The sequence below is a fragment of the Microtus ochrogaster genome, unplaced genomic scaffold (genome assembly GCF_000317375.1).
Source record: "Microtus ochrogaster isolate Prairie Vole_2 unplaced genomic scaffold, MicOch1.0 UNK26, whole genome shotgun sequence".
In the NCBI taxonomy this organism is placed as follows: Eukaryota; Metazoa; Chordata; class Mammalia; order Rodentia; family Cricetidae; genus Microtus; species Microtus ochrogaster.
In genome coordinates, this window is record NW_004949124.1 from 265,936 (window position 1) to 283,655 (window position 17,720).

Genomic DNA, 17,720 nt, shown 5'->3' on the forward strand with positions numbered 1-17,720 from the left:
ACGGTTGCTGGAAGCTGCATGTAGGTCCTCTGCAATAGTGTGGGCTCTTAGCTTCCAAGCTGGTCTCTCCAGCCAAATCAAGGCATCATAATGACTAAGGCTGTTTAAATACATTTATTCTATTTTTCACTGATCATCAAGAGAGCGAAAATGCCTTTGCCTCTCCTCCGAAGGCAGCGTGTCAGCAGCCCGGCGAAGACTTTGCCTTCATTTAGCAACCCAGAGCTTGGGTTACTCTTATTTTCACTGCATCTTACAAAGACAGTTTTTTTTTTTCTTGAGAGAGAACTTAGAAATAAAGATAGAGTAAAATATAGCAGAGGCACATCTGGGAGTGTGCATTCCATGTGTTCCTGAGGAAGAAGCCATTGGCATTGCCCACAGAGTTCAGTGTTGCTTTAAAAAAAATAACCCTAATTACGGCGCACCAATCTTAGTTTCTGTCAACCGCAAGTAGGACTTCCAGGCTGCCTCATTCCCCACCCTTTCTTTGCTTGTGGGAACTTACTTTTGTAAACACTGAGGGCAAACAACTTGAAAGAAGATGCCAAGAGCCGGGGCCAAAGTAAACAGTGGAACAGAACGAGCCTAGACACGGGGCACGTAAAATTCCAGACAGCAGCAAGAGAATGTCATGTCTAGTATCTGGTTTGCTTTCAAAAATGTTAACAAGTTCAGAAATGTATGGACCCTCTGTTTAATTACTCACGCTCCAGCAGAAGTGATTTACAGAGCTGTAGAGTGTACCAGCAAAGCCTGCTCCTATGGCCGTATTTTATTTAAATTGCAGACACTGCAGATTGCCATGCACGGGCACTTACAACAACTCTGACGTTTTTTAAAGCTACCACCATGATTAATGATGAAGCCGAATGCTATATAATATCTAGGGCAGTTTCATGTGTTTATCCTTTTCTTTACTTATTATAGACAAAATTGTACAAAACCAGTCATTTCTGTAGACAAACCAGTAAAGAGTTGAATGGGTGCACGACCTTGATGGGAATTAAACTCTGGAAGGAATAACAGGCAGCAAAATATACCCAAGGAATATCTACAAAGAAGGGAAGTAGTTACAGGAAGCTCCCACACATACGAGAGAGAGAGAGAGAGAGAGAGAGAGAGAGAGAGAGAGAGAGAGAGAGAGAGAGAAACAGAGAGAGACAGAGACAGAGAGGAGATGCTTGACCATACAGGGAAAACAAAGTAAACTCCATAATGTATCCTGAGGCCAGAATTCTCTCGATTGCAGATCCCTGCATCCAGCTGGTCAGCCTACTGAACTCCACTCGGCTCTCCCATAGGTACCTCAGTCTTCACAGAAAAAACTGACTCCACCCTTGCTTCTCTTTATGGTGTTTCCTGCATTATCCTATGATAGCACCACACACTCATGGGCTCATGGCAGGAACCCAGAGTCATCCTTTCTACACACACACCCCAATTTCTACATTCCGTGACCGCTGAGAGCTTTCAGCCTCCTTCCAGGATGCCTCTCCGCTATATCAACTTCATTATTTCATTTCATTTTGTTCCATTCCTATTGCTCCCATTTCTTCCCTCCTGGATTGCTGTTTTTATTTAAAAATTAAGTTCCACAGTCTCGCCATCTCTACTCCATTATCTAGCTTACACCCAGAACAAAGTCTCTCAAATGCAAGTTTGAGCAATCATTTTGCTCATATGCTGTAACACATTTCAATAGTTTCCAGTATTTTTAAATTTAGTCAAGGACAAAAACATGTGGACCTTGGTGATATCAAAAGTTTAAGGCCCTATACTTCTTATTTCCAATCTTTGGTATAGTCACCCACCAATATACCACAGGAAGCAAGATAGACCTTGCTGACCCTCCGTCTGCCCTTAACCAATAGAAGAAGGCAATCCTGTCTTTGGTTTCCCATATTACAGTTCAAATTCAAAGCTCATGTTACTAAAATATATGATCATATAGAATATATATACTACCCAAATTCTTCTAATGCATAATGAGTTCAAACAGTCTCAGTTTCTTTTCTCAGGCGGGAAATTAATCAAGGAAGCAATCACAGACAAATGGGTTCCACATTCCACAACGGGCTGTTAGGGTGTGTACCAACCTGGTGCCTACCATTCACTGAGTTAAACTGAACTTCCCAGAGTAAGAAAATGGCAGTGGCTTCCAAAGTTCCTGGCTGTAACAGCTCAGAGATTTATGTAACATATTATGTTACCACCAGTTCCAAATTGATCCTTATCATCTCCAGTGTCCTGGGAGACTGAGAAATGACTTGTCCAAAACTCGGGATGCCAGGCCAGCAGGATGTGTTGTGTAAGTCCTCTGACAACCCTGCAATGATTTGTTCTTACTGAACTCTGGCTGGCTCATAGAACACCCCTTCCTTAAAAAAAAAAAAAAATCTTCCATGCCATTGCTTGAATCAAAAATCCTGCAGTTCTTTGTCAAGATTAACATGCAGATCAGTGGTGGATTAATCCCCAATTCCACCTTCTTTCCTCTTTCTGGGGAAATGAGGACATGCACCTCCCTCAGCCCGCTGGCAACTTCCCATCCTCTACAACTTCCCAAAGATGTCTCCCAAATGGCCAGTGACCGCACCTTGCTAGTTCTCACTGCTTTTGCCGTGTAATCATGCGAGTCAGGAATCTCTTTTGAACTTTCCAAATATCCTGGGAGCATGCCACATTGCCTCAAGTCCCTCATTGTTGGGCATAAACTACCAGGTGCAGAGGGATCGAGGAGGCTGTATCTGCCCATTCATGTTTCCTTGGATTACTCTCGCTCTTACACATCACCTGTCAGTTCCTTGGAACTGGCTTGAATTTGTCCCAGAGCGGTAATTTGCATGCATTATTTCCTGTGTTTTCAAGGAGGAGATGGATCTGTCAACAACATGAAGCAATCATTTCTCCGAAGCCATCCAACCACAATTAATTCCTTAGTCACCCACATAGACTTTGGGCAATGACATCTTTTTGAAATAAGAAAAAAAGCATCATATTCCAGTAATACAGTCAGAAAAATGTGGAAGCTAATCACCCCCTTACAGAAATGTGTCCTAGCTGCAGTGACCCCAACTATTCCCCATGTGTAATCTTTCACAGGAAAGATAGGAGAAGATATTTGACAGAAAATCAAGCATGAAGAAATGAGAGACAGATGTGGGTTGTGCCAACATGGTGAGACCATCTCAGCTGTATGAAGGTGCAGTAAATCCCAGGATCTTAGGCCTCCTGTCAATCCTGATGAAGTTAAAACTATGAAATGGCAAGTTGCTGACAAAATCCCGCTACACAATCAGCAGAGAACCACTGTTTTTTTTCAGAGCTTGGAAGGAGCCAAGACTCTCTACATCCTACAGCAGCAGCCAAGGATGACCTCAGAAAATCAATCCCAAACTGCATCTAGTCCCAGGCTTCCTATCTTACTTTCCAAAGAAAGACTACTCTTTGGGAAAATGCTACTATAGTTAAGGATGTTGCAGAGCTACCATCTCTAATTCCAGAACCCACAACCATAGCTAGCATTGTTTACAAAGGCTGACTCCAGCCCATAGAATTTTCTCATTCCTATGAAAAATTTAATTCCCTTATTGTTTCTTTTATATCGCTTTGTTCATTAATTTTCTTCTGTGTGTCGAAGGGACACACATTTTATACAAATGGAAACACTGGATTTGTAGATAAAAGACCTGGGATTTTGTTTTCATTCTGTTATTTACTACATGTGGCTTCCAGTAAATTAGTTAATTGATTAATGTGTCCAAGAATCAATTTTTGTATTTATCCCACAGGCTGACTGCTAAGAAGACCAAGTGAGAAAATCAAGTCAAAGTTCTCCAACAGCTGTATAAAGGGAGGTTTTTATTCTTGTCATACAGCTGTGGTTTCTGTGTCCAAAAATAGAATTGTTTTTCCCAAGGAGGTGAAGTAATTCTACATTGAAAATATTGGAACACTAAAGAGAAAATGGAAGAAGACTGTAAAAGATGAAAAGACGTCCCATGCTCATGGGTTGGCAGGATTAACACTGTGATAGCATTCAGACTGCTAACAGCAAACTGTATATTCAATGCACACCCATCAAAATCCCTATTATATGGTTTTTTTCAGAACTAAAAATAAATTCTAAAATTCATATAGAAGTGCAAGAGACCACAGATAACCATTTAATGAATCTTAAGCAGAAAGATCAATGTCGTATCTACCAACAATATCGGATCTCAAATTATACTACAGAGCCAAAGTAATAAAACCAGTACTAGCACACAGATATAAATAGACCAATGGACCAGATTAGAGAGCATTGGAATAACCCATGCAAACACATCTTCTTAAATTGCTCTTCGGGCTGAGGAGGGAGGGGGACTTGATTGGGGGAGGGGGAGGGAAATGGGAGGCGGTGGCGGGGAAGAGACGGAAATATTTAATAAATAAATAAATTAAAAAAAATTTGACAAAGGTGTCCCTCCAAAATAATTGGAGACGAGGACCGCCTTAAGAGTGCTGGAAAACCTTGATATCTGCAAGTCAAAGAAGGGAACTAGATCCTTACCTCGATGAAAAATAGATCAAACACTTTCATGTAAGAACGACCTGACACTCTGAAAGCGCTAGGAGAAAGCATAGGAAAAACGTTTCAAGACATAAAAATAGCCAAGAGTTTCCTGAATAGGACCCCAAAAGCACAGGAAACAACCCTAAGAATTGACAAGCGTGTTCCACGGAATGATAAGGATTAAGCACAGCAAAAGAAATAATCAGAAAGATAGACAACCTACAGAAGTCTGAGAAAAAAAAATCTTTGCCAACCACATATCAGACACGACCTTGATTCCTAGAATATATAAAGAATTATAAAAATTAAACACTAAAACACAAGCCATCTAACCAATGAATGGCACAATGAACTGCCTAGAGATCCCATCTCACCAGCTGCCCAGAAAAGAAACGGCAATCAACACTGGTGAAGAGGTGAGGAAACCTTTCTCACACATAGCTGGTAAGAATGCCAACTGCACAGCCTCTGTGGAAATCGGTAGGAAGACTCTTCGAGAAACCAAAACCAGAATCACCATAAGGCCCAGATACACCTACCCTGTGTATACTTCCAAAGCAGCCTCAAACAGATAGAGGTACTGCTCGTCCATGTCTTCTGTTGCACTATTCCCAATAGCTGGAAACTGCAGCTTATCTAGATGTGTAACAAGTTAATGGACAAGTGTGGCGGTATACATATGGTATTTTATTCAGCCACAAAGAAAAAATAGAATCGTATTTGTGGGAAAATAGTGGAGCCAGAGATCATTTGCTAAGCAAAAATAATCCAGACTCAAAAAAGACATATATGTGACGTGTGTGTGTGTGTGTGTGTGTGTGTGTGTGTGTGTGTGTATGTAAAGGGAACCATGAGAGGGGGAAAAGAAATCTTCAGAGGACAAGGCAGTTGGGGGGATTAAATGAATATATACGCTAGAAAAGCAGAACTGAGGACCACTTAGGGAGACGGGAGTCAATGAGAAAGAACTGAACTAGCTCTTGTAGACCCGGCTGGCCTTGAACTCAGAGATCCGATTGCCTCTGCCTCCCGAGTGCTGGGATTAAAGGTGTGCGCCACCACTGCCCACAACAGCTGACTCCTTAATGCCAGTATGTAGCCCCTATGGATCCAATCTTGTTCAGTCACCCCTAGAGACTATTCTGTATTCCACACTACTCTGACTGCACGCAAACTTTCTCAAGTCATTTTCAAATCAGTACCTGACCAGGCTATTCTACAGTGGTTTCCTGAAGCACTGGCAGAATGAGGTTTAATTATCTGACAAAAGACTGATCCAGTGAGTGACTCACTATGCAATTCTTAGTTAAAATGAGTGTAAGACCTAATCTAGATGCAGCTTTACCACTTGAGAGGCCATGTCAGAAAGGACCGAATTCTTTACCGGCCACAGTAACTGACCTTCACTGTGCACGTCCTGGCTCAGGCACACACCTCACTAGGCAAGGTGCATTATGCTACTATGAGAAGAATAGCAGGCAGCACTAAGCATGGGAACAGCCGTGGTGCAGGGAAACAATATGAATAAAGTCTCCTGACCTCATGCACCTAGATGCTGTCAGGAAACCCACCCCTTTGTGTAACAAATTAAACAAAATAATGCAGAGTGAGGAGCTTTGCTGTTTCCACACTTTTGAGTCCTCTCTCGCATCCAGTGTCCACAAAGACAGATTAGAGGACTCTTTGCCATACAGTGACTGAGGCAGAAGACTGGGTTTGCGTCTTCTATACCACGTGCTCATCTACCAGAGTAAACAAGAAGGTTTCTGCACTACCAAGTCTTCAGTTTCAGAGCTGTCTAGAAATGTTCACAGACTCCACAAACATTATCTCTGAGACACGAATTCTGAACACAAGCTGTAAACAACGCGCTCTCCATGTTTATCCCACCATGGATCTCAGCCTGGTCGAGACTGTGGGCACTGAGTTATTCAAATGCCCGAACACAACCCCAGTGAGAAGACTTCCCTGGAAGCCAGGCTGTTACCGCAAAGAGATTAACGAAGAAATTATACTCTAATAAAACTCCAAAAATCTCATGTTCCCAAGTCACATGCTTCGTCACAGACTCAAGTACAAAGCAAGACAGTAAAATGAAGGGTCAGCTAAGAAGGGTCAGCTGCACACATCCAATTGGTAGAGCAAACAGAATGAAGGGTGGAAATAGGAAACGGTAGCACAAATATAAAACTCCAATCCAACCGTGTAGTGGTGGCGCACGCCTTTAATCCCAGCAGAGGCAGGCGGATCTCTGTGAGCTCGAGGCCAATCTGGTCTACGCGAGGTAGTTCCAGGACAGACTCCAAAGCTACAGAAAAACCCTGTCTTAAAATAAATAAATAAATGTCCAATCCATCACAAAGCCTAATGGTTATTAGAAATCATTAATGACCCCACAGAAATACCCTAACCTCTAAGACATATATCCCACCTATATAAAAATGCTAAAAAGTTAAAATGAAACCACAAAATTAGTTCATATTAGAAAGTTCCTATAGCAGAGGCGGAGTAAAAAACGACACGCTGTGGGTGTGAAGAGAGCCAAAGAGTGCGTAGTCATATAGAACATACAACATAGCAATTTTTTTAACATAGTACTACTGCTATGTTTGTATTTCAGGATAATGGTAACAAAGAGACAATATGGTTATGGAGTTATATTTGTTGGACTCAGTTATATGTCAGAATACATGTTTCATATTGTTTATTTAATTCTGATAATAGTCATACAAAGATGCTTCAGTCCTTCTTGGGTACATTATAAATAATGAAACTAAACTTCAAAGAGGTCACATGGCCCAACTCACACCTAACTTCAGAGATGCTGACTGTACCTATCAATAATTAACTGTCAAGATTAATTATTGATTGTCCTTAGGAAACGGCTCTCGTCAGACTATCCATAAGCGAAGCCTATAAATTGATGACCTGCCAGGCTGTCTTCCCTTGTACCAGGTCTTGATTTAAACAGCCAGCTGGAACTGGCTACCACCCAGAGTGATGGAATAGTCATTGAAGACAGGACCAGGTTGGCAACAAGGGCAGGTTGAATGCCAGGTCCAAAGAGTGCAGTATCCAGTGATGAAAGGGGCCTCTGGGAAAGAGCTGAGAGTTATAGCTTGAGAAGTAACTATGGAGACAGAACAGCTAAGAGGAGCTGACAAAAGACGCCAAGAAATGATGTGCTAGGTAGAGCATGCACCCCAGGGGTGTCTGATGTGGACAAGAGATGATAAAGCACTGAAAACTATACACCCTGAGCCAAACAGTAGGAAAAAGACAGCCCTAGCCCAGACACTTCCTCCTAACGTTTTACCTTTTTTGACATAATTTTCTGTTCTGTTTCATAAACCAAAGGGCTGAGTTGCTAGCTAGCATCAGATTATACCGATACACACAGGCAGATCATGAATGACCTCAGCAAGTCCAGCATTTACTCAGATTACAAACAATCCCCAAAGTACAAAACAAATCCTCAGGACTATTAGGACTGAAATAGATTTCATTTTTTAAATTACTTTTTAGTTAGCAGGTAAAATAAAAAAGTTCCTTTAGGCCATATTCATCGATCTCATTTCCTTGAATATACATAGCCATCTTATTTAATTTTTAAATGGAATTCTTTGTAAAGATTCGTTTTTATTTTATTTTTATTTCATTTTTATTTTATTTTGTGCATATGAGTGGTTGGCCTGATGTATGTGTGTCATGTATGTTCAGTGCCCTTAGGGATTGAACATGGGGATTTACACAAGCTAGGCAAGAGCTGTACCACTGAGCTCCATGCCCAGTCACTTCTATTCTGAGAGAAATCTTGCTGTCTACCCCAGGCTAGCCTGTAACCTGCAATCCCTCTGCTTCGGACACCCAAGTAGCTGGGGTTATGGACATACACTTCTCTCTCTGTTTTTAAGCCTTTTGCTCTCCCAACTTTCTTTTCTCGAATGTTTGACTTTATTTAAAAATCTTACTAGGGACAGTTTGGGTCAATCAGAACTATTTGTCCCTTTTGGAACTTTGTGTCCTCTGGGCCAACTCATTTTCTTACATTCTCCATGATTAAAAACTTTCCCGAGGATGACGTGAATTTCATATATTTTATTCCCCCCCCCCAAAAGGAACAAAAGGCTCAATGGGAGTGTGGTGGTACCTACCAAGACATTGTCCGTTCCAGCCTCGAAAACCTTCTGTGCAGGGGATACACTGGTAAGAGCCTGGGGAATTCACACACTGTTCATCGGGACAAGTGCTTGGCGTCAGACACTCATCAATATCTGAAAAATTAGGAAGTGAGGTTGTAAATGTTTTTATCAGAAGGCCAAACAAACTCTGAATTTCATCACAGGAGTGAGAAAAAGTAATCTTGTATTTTAGGGAAGAAGATAACTGTGGGCGCCTGGGGGGATGCACTGGGTCAAGCAGCGAATATCCAACTGGAACACACATAGATATAGCAGGGTTGTATTTGTATCCATTGGAAGGGTGGTCTTCTCCACCCTAGGAGGCAGTGGGGCCTCTGAGGCCACACTGTGGACCATATACTTCCAATGTTAGCACTGCTTGCCAGAAAGAAACAAGAACTGAGGAGGAGCTTGAGGAAGTCACATGTCCACCTGGTAGAGGCGGTCTCCATAGATACAGAGTCTCTAGGGAACCCTTTACTTTGCTTTTATGGATCAGAGGACATTCTGGGCTTGAGTCATTTCAAATCTTTCATTTTATATGAATTCCTTAGAGGCAGAAAAAGAATGAGGCTCAGAGAATGAATTCATCAGATACTTCAAAAATTTTCCAGGAAAGGTTATATGACCATCATCTATAAATATTCTCCACTAACGATGCCACTTTTACCATCCGCTGCTAAGGGATGTTATTAATTATAGCTCTTTGCAAATGAAAAGCCACTTTAGCTATGGTTGGGACTTTGCCAGTGTGTGTGTGCGCACGTGTGTGTGTGTGCGCACGTGTGTGTGTGTGTGTGCGTTTGTGTGCATGCTGCACGCATGCATGCATGCACCACAGCACACATGTGGAGGTGAGAGGGCAACCTGTGGGAATTGGTTCTCTCCTTCCATCACATGGGCCCTGTGGGCCTGAACTTGGCAGCAAACACCTTTACCCCCTTAGCCATCCTGTTAGTCCTAAGCATGCTGTCTTCTTTTCAGGATGCTAACAAAGGCGAAAGAGGGGGTTCCAGTTTGAAATGGCACCAGTCCGGGACCACTATCTCCAGCTAATAGAAGTCTATATTCCTAGAGGAGAATTTTGTATTTAGAGAAGTACAGTTAACGTCTATTTCCCAATAGGAAAGCTATGGGGCAGAGGACCTCAAAACACATCTATGTAAACACACTTTGGGGATGCAAGCCAGAACGTGAAAGTAAACATAAACAGAATTGGCTCACTAATCAAATAACCACAGGTATTTTATGTCCTCCTTTAAGATACCTTTAAAACCACTTTGAGAGAGATACTTTTGTGAGAAGATGCAAGACAGCTCAGGATCATGGGCATACCGGGTCATTGTTGCAACTCTTTATTCATCAGTGAAAAATTATTGCCAGTAAGCATGACACACAGGGATGCTCTCTCTCTCTCTCTCTCTCTCTCTCTCTCTCTCTCTCTCTCTCTCTCTTTCTCTCTTTCTCTCTCTCCACTCTCTCCCCTCTCTGTCTGTCTATCTCTATTTCTCCTTTTTTCTATCTCTATTTCTCCTTTTTTCCCTTTTTGGTCCAGAGTTCTGGGACTTGTACAAAATTATGCTTGCCAGTTTCACTTTCCAGCATCACGTTCCCCTGGATGTTCATCTTTTCCTTTTTACAATAGGAATCCGACGGCTGAACCAGAAACTGTCCTTTGCCTGGCCCTGCACACAGCTGGATCTGGGTTGCGCAGCCTAAGGCGGCACCTGTGGTTCTGCTGCAACACTTCCTGCTTGTCCATCATCTCCAAATCTGGGGCCACCTGCCCTGTGACCTTTGAATGTGACAAAGTAAGAGTGAATGAAATAATGTCTGAAAATGACGCTAGGCTCCTTGGAGACACGCCTACTCCGTGACATCCGAGACAGGCTTCAGGGAGCCAGGGACCTGGGGACAGTTTGGTTCTGGTCCACCACAGAATTAGAAAACAGCCCCATTATTTGTCCTCTTTTTCTTTTCAAGCCATTTTGAGGTGATAGGATGATGTACGCCCAGGGAACTCCGGGGACACAGTAACACGCGTTAGATAACTCCCATAGATTATCAGCGAATACTCTATCGGCTATAAATGACAGGATTTTAAATTTTCTATACCATTCCTTTCTGTCATTTTCTACATATCCTCTCTCTACTTTGGGACTGTATACAAAACACAGTTAGGTTTAGTGTTTGAATTTTTTGGCATATGAATATTGATCAAATAAATTCATCTCCCTATTTTAGCACTATTTGTGCCCGGGCCAATAACTCTAGAGGCACTGAGAAGACCAAGGCATGAAGAAAGAGTCGTGGACGAAGGCTTAGAGAAACTTAAATCTGAAAAGTAGAAGACGGCAGGTGTCACACAGGCTTCAGCCACACACATTTCTGTACACAGTGACCCTGCCAATTGATTTCATGGCTCTTCTCTTACAGGCAACGAACTAAGATTTACACTCGACAGTTAGGACAAATGACCGTTGTCAGCTGATCCCTATCCACACTCTTCTCGTCTTGCCCTCTCTACTGCAGAGGGAGGGTTCCCTGGAAGAGGCCAGTGGGGTCACTCTGGTGCTTGTCCAATGGCACCAGGCCATTGATCAGAGCACGGCTGTGCTCTGGTCCAAACCGATCAGACATCCAGGAACACACGCCACTCCCACTTCTCTAGAATTAGAACCCAAGGGGCTGAGGCAAGAGGCCAACAGGACAGGCAGGTATGCGCTGCCAAGAAATGTCTAATTAGCTCTCATTCCAGGCCTAGGTCACCTGAGTGTGAAGGGAACCAACGCGCAGAAGCCAAGGGACAGCTGAGAGAAAACTGGCCCACTGAACCTGTCCCTCCCTAGCTCTAGAAGCCTGCCCACAGCAGACAAGCTGCAGAGCTTCAGACAGCTGCAGGCAACCAGACAGAGAGTGCCAGGGCCCGACACCACCTCTAAGTCTAAAGCCTTAAAGCAGCAGGTCAGGGACTCTGTCTTCACTCTTGTGGGTCCATGCCAAGGCTGCAGCTGAAGTTACTTTCTTTCTCTGGGGAAAATAATTACCAAAAACAAAACAAAACAAAACAAAAAACCCTACAGAACTATGGAGGTTTCAAAAAGAACTGGTGTGAGGTGAATATCTGCATCAATAGAAATAGCAATTAGAACGTAATTCTGCGCATGCTATACACAGTTTCCAAAACATTTCGCTAATGAGCACAATCTCCGTAAATGGAATGAAGAAATGCTATCTAGCATTGTTAGACCCTGACTCCAAATTGGTTGGACAGCTCTTCAAACCATCTGTGAGAATGTTCCAGAATACATGGAGAAGAAGACAGTTAAGACAAAGGAATGCAACCAAATGGGAAGAGCGAAAATGAAAAATAAGCCCAGGTTACACCTGCACCATATTTACAGATGGGTGAGCAGCCAGACGTTGTAATTAAGTCTGGCCTCGTGCCAAAATAATCAGCAATTAACTGTGCTCTCAACTCCAAACACCAGGAAAGACAGATACCAGCAGGAGAAATAATGAGAATATCAAGATAAAAATGAGGTAGACAGAGCCATGGAAGTCACACAGAGGCGGTGGGCAGGGAAAGAGACACTGAGCAGTGAGTAGGGACCTGGGCCTCACGGGGTCCCCGACAGAATGGAGGAGAACAGTAAGAACCACTGCAGCTGCCTGCCAGCCCCGGATCTGGGCCCACGCCGCGTCTCCCAGTCCTGTGACACGCAGTCTCAGGAGCACACTTACCCTCACAGTGTCCCCGCCGCGTCATACGGTACCCACTGTCACAGTATTCGCACCGGAAGGCCCCGACGGTGTTGATGCAGCGACCTTCCCTACACACATCGAGCCTCAGACATTCATCCACATCTGTGTCAAGAGATTGTCTGCGTTTAGTCATTTATTTTTATTTATGCTTTTTCTTTAGTGTATAACTAGCATACATACAAAGTGACAGATTTCCTTTATGGCCTTTACAAACACGCCTAGCTTTTGTTTTCCTTTCTCCCCCTCCAACCTGCTCCCCTCCTCCCACTCCTGCTGCTTCCCCGCCTATGTCCTTCTTCTCCCAATGTTCCCTTTCTGCCTTGATGTCACACATTTTCCATACTTCCCAGCCCCCTTTCTTTGTAAGCCTCCATATCCCCTGTCACATGCTCCTTCCTGGTCTCTGACCACACTCATAGCACACACACACATACATACAAAGCTGGGAGCTGTGCAGTTGTGTATAAATAGGAACATGCAGTGTTTAGTCTTAAGAGTCTAGGTTAACTCAATATTTTCCAGAAAATTTAATAATCTCACTTTTCATTAGAGCTGAAAAAACAATATATATGTGACAAATATATATACATGTGTATATATACATAATCACATTTTCATTATCCATTCATCTATTGATAGATATCTAGGCTGGTTTCCTATCCTGGGTACTGTAAATAACACAGAAAAGGGTGTAAGTGGGTATGTGCAGGATATAAAGTCTTTGGGGGTATATGTCAAGAAATGTTAGGCCAGGATCGTAGGGTCTTCTGTTTGTAGGTTTTTCTGTTTGGGTTTGGTTTTTGTTTTGTTTTTTGTTTTTGTTTTTGTTTTTTTGAGAACTCTCCATAATGATTTCCAAAGTGACCGTACCCATTTTATTTTGCAAAGATACCACTTTCTACCTCTCCTCGCTTGACTTAGATATGAGAAGGAAATGTCTGGACTGTACGATCATCTTTTTCTTGTCTTCAGCATGCTCTCAAGCCGCACTGTTTGATGCACGCGGTGGCAGTGGGGAACCCCAAAACAACCTCTTTTCATTGCACACCTTTGATAAAAGTGCTGCCCCCAGCACCAAGCACACTGCTACGCCACCACAGCAATTGTTTAATAAAAGAATGTTGGATTATTTGTATAAGCACTGAACTGGTCCACCCCCCCTTACCCCTCCCCATCCGACATCAGGAAGAAGACTGTCATTACCTACACAGCTAGTGCCCTCCTCACTGGCCATAAACCCCGCTGGGCAAATACACAGGAAACTTCCCTCTGTGTTCTCACAGCGACCCTGGGAGCAGAGGTGCTGGACCTGAGCACATTCATCAATGTCTGTTAACAAGAGCACAATGGGGAAGATTAGGGCTGTGCAGCCGTGTAGCAAAAACTCAGTTTTTCCCTGTTCTGTAAAACACCAAATACCAGCGCTACTCCCTTGGGATCAGAGAGATCTTTGTAAGCAACAAGAACAGCAAGGGGAGAAATGACCTCCCTCTCCAGATACTAGAAGGAGTGTTAGTGGGAAATATGTATGTTTCAAAGGGTAAAACTTAAAACAATAAAAAAACCATAAAACATAACACAAACATTTCAAAAAAATATAGATTCCAGCTCAATAGAGAGGGCTACTCTGGCAGGCAGTGTCACCGAAGCACTGGAACTGACAGTCAGGAACAATCTCACCTGCAATGCACTCAGAGCCGTGCTGGGGCACAGTCATCTCTATTACCTTTCCTACTTAGGACTTTAGGTTCTAGAGGGGTCCACACATGGCAGGTCCTTGAGAAAGCAAGCAGCTGTAAGTGTCTCTTTTACCTGCCCACATGAAAGGCACACACGGTAAAGAAGTACTGGGTGCGTGTTCTTGTTGCTTTATTTATTTTTCCCGTGTCGTCAAACTTAGTAAATTTTCTTTTTAAAAGGACTTAAATTTAGAGTTGACCTACTATAATTATTTCCTAAATCCTATAGCGCCTCTGGAATAGCTCCCCCGCCGCCTGAAACATAAAGTTCCCTCACCTAGAAAATCGTTCTTCATGCTAGCATGTAGAGGTTCAGAATTTAGGAGCCCCTATGGGAAAGCAGATTTTGTATGGGAATGTGGATTCCGTACTGCAGCATGTATCAGTGTTGATCTGTTTGAGCTAAATACACCATTGCCGGTAGCTGTTGCTGGAATTCGTATTCGATTTGCTTGTGTAAATCAGCCCACCTTTATGCAAATGTCCTACCTGTAGCAATGGAGTGGCATTGAACACAGAAGAAAGAGAAACCTGTTGTTTGGGCAAATTATTCCTTCATTTCATTTAAAAGAATAACGTTTTCCCAAGAAGATTAAATGTAAGGAACATGCTATTTCTGTTTCCCATTCAGTGACCACGCATCTCTTACCAACGCATTTCCTCTGCTGCTCGCTGAACCTGTAGCCATCATAGCAGATGCAGGTGTACCTCACGGGCAGGTTGATGCAGTGTCCTGCCCCACAGATGTCTGGGTTCACGGTGCACTCGTTGATCTCTTTGAAAGAAACAAAGCAGTGTGAAAAACACAGCAGGAGGCATTTCACTGTCCCCAGGCAACAGGGCTATGTGTCTCAGAAGCAGCTGAGTGAAACACTGCAGGCATGTGTCTAGAAGAATACAGTGGGCTGTGAATCTAACTGGAAATCCACGAAACTACCTGCGGCTGATCACCTTGTTCCGCCTAAGCTAACTGCTCATCGCCAGTGAATCAAGTTCAAAGATGAACTCAAGCAGGAACGCAGAGGGTTGTAAGGAAATCAATCCTTCACAAAGCAATTTTCTGCATGGCCTATCAAAGAGATCCTCTCAATTCTATTTCTTCTTCTGAGAGGGAATTTGAATCATCACACGCTCTCTGCTAATGAGAGATGCATGAGAACGTTCTATTCCTTAGCAGTCCAAACGTGAGTTCCCCAGAAATGGTCAAGCCAGGCTGCTGTAAAATTTCACCTCTGCTACCCAGGCAGATTCCTACAGCTTCTATATATATCTTCCAGTTTTAAGGTGATCACACTTTACATTAGCAAAGTAGAACCATCCTCCAAATCTGTCTCATTCTCCCTTGCTTTCCTTCTGATGCTTGTGTGACATTTTCTGCTTCTAGTAAACCTGTACAATTAATACTGCTAAAGCCTCACAACTCTCTCTCACACTTCACACACACCATGTACAGACAAATACACCACACACACACACCACACATACAAATACACCACATAAAGTTCACTCACACACACACACCACCACATACAGACAAATGCACCACACACACACCACACATACAGACAAATACACCACACACACAGACAAATACACCATACACACACACATACCACAGCATCACACCATGGTGGTGGAGATTTCTGAAAATGCGTAAAAATGAGCTTAGTTACCCAAAGGACGCAGGATACAAAAACACCTTTCTGAGATGAATGTTCTACCTAAGACATTCTGTCTCCAACGAGCCTTGCTGGAAGCTATAATGGCAGAGAGTCGTAAGTATAGCCAATGCCAATGGCTTTGATGGCTTGCAGCCAGATAAAGGTATATGTTTTGCTGTCATTTAGAGTCCTGCAGCCTGGGACAAGCTACTCAGCCATTTCTAGAGCATACTTCCTTACAAGTGCAAAATGGAAATAATCAGAGTTCCAGCTGCAGAGTATGATCCTAACAAGAGCTAAGGAACACATGTAACTTAATGTGCAGCTCAAGAAGTTAGCCATCATTGTGTTCCTACTGCTCACAATGAGGTTACACGATAACCTAACAAGGATAGGGCTGGAGACGAGGCTCTGCGGCTAGGAGACTGCTCTTCCACTGACTGCTCTTCCAGGGGAACCAGATTCGATTCTCAGCACCTACGGTCTGCAATACCAAGTTGTAGGAAATCTGACGCCCTCTTCTGGCCTCCACAGATGCCAAGCACTCAAATGGTACACAGATATACATGCAGGAAAAATGCCTGTTGTGGGATATTTGTGAAAACAGAGTGCTAGGATTGGAGTCATAACAAGCTTAATGGGAAAGAGCAAGGCTGGAGATGTAGGTGGGATTTCTGGGGGGGGGGAGAGAAAGAAAGAAGAGGAGGAATCTAGGTGCACAGGAGACATGAAGAGGAAACAGGAGGTGCAAGACAGAAGAGAAGCAATGTCACATGACAGGGCGTAGATTAATATAAGTAGGTTAAATTAAGTTGTAAGAGCTAGTTAAGAACAAGGCTAAGCATTAGGCCGAGCTTTCATAATTAATAATAAGACGTCTCTGTGTCATTATTTGGTAGCTGATTAGTGGGATAGAGAAAGACTTACTACAAACACCCACACATCTAAGATAAGATAAATACGGCATTTCCATGTGCTATAAAACCCTGAAGGGAAAAGTTGACAACATTTTCCCTGTGTTATGTTCGCAAAATTTCAGGTCAAAATTGTGCTGTGTGACTATCAGAGTAAGAAAAAATAGAAGTAATACAACTCCAGCTATTGTTGATCCATTACAAGTAGATGTCTCCTTTGGAAATGATTGGAATTTAGAGCTCTTGGTTTTTTAATTACTGATATTAATATACACAGTATTTTTTCTGTTGATTCTCTTCAAATAGGGAAGGCCAAATTTGCAATAGTAAAATCAATTCATCATCATTAACATACTAGGACAATGATTCAGAGCAAACTAAAAGGCTATAAAGTTAGGGTTTATGCAGAAGCTTTGATGGCTGCAGTACCCCCCAAGGCATCCCAGTTTCTTGATTAGCAAATATTTATTTGTTATTTTTTAGGCATAATTATAGGTTGGAATTTTTACACACATGAATAAAAGTATTCAAAAAGCACATGATTCTGGTACAGAACTCAATACATTCCAGCACCACAGTTCATCAATGTACTCCATCCAATTATTTCTCATATGCTTGGTCTGCTGTGTCCTGTTAACCATCTGTATGAAAAATGGTTAATAATTCTGACTCGGTGGTTGTACAAATGACACGAGCAGCAGTAGTGGCCTTTCCTTTTAATCAGACACATTAAGTTAGAGGAGAGGGCTGAAGCTACACTGATAGAGGTGGGTCTTGTATCTATCTGTTGCTTTCATTGGTTAATTAATAAAGAAAACTGCTTGGCCCTGATACGACAGAAAATTAGGTAGGCAGAGTAGTCTGAACAGAATGCTGGGAGAAAGAAGCTGAGTCAGGCAGTC

General features: G+C 42.7%; 1 protein-coding gene across 4 annotated transcripts in view; it reads right to left on the reverse strand.

Moving 5' to 3' along the window:
• Ltbp1 (latent transforming growth factor beta binding protein 1) overlaps positions 1-17,720 on the reverse strand; it is a 379,031-nt gene that overhangs the window by 84,829 nt on the left and 276,482 nt on the right. For all 4 annotated transcript variants that reach the window (XM_013354050.2, XM_005367931.3, XM_005367930.3 and 1 more), the window contains 4 exons: positions 14,893-15,018; positions 13,708-13,833; positions 12,484-12,606; positions 8,713-8,832 (listed from right to left, as the gene is read on the reverse strand). In XM_013354050.2, coding sequence (XP_013209504.2) covers positions 8,713-8,832; positions 12,484-12,606; positions 13,708-13,833; positions 14,893-15,018 — 495 coding nt within the window. The remainder of the gene's footprint in view (positions 1-8,712; positions 8,833-12,483; positions 12,607-13,707; positions 13,834-14,892; positions 15,019-17,720) is intronic.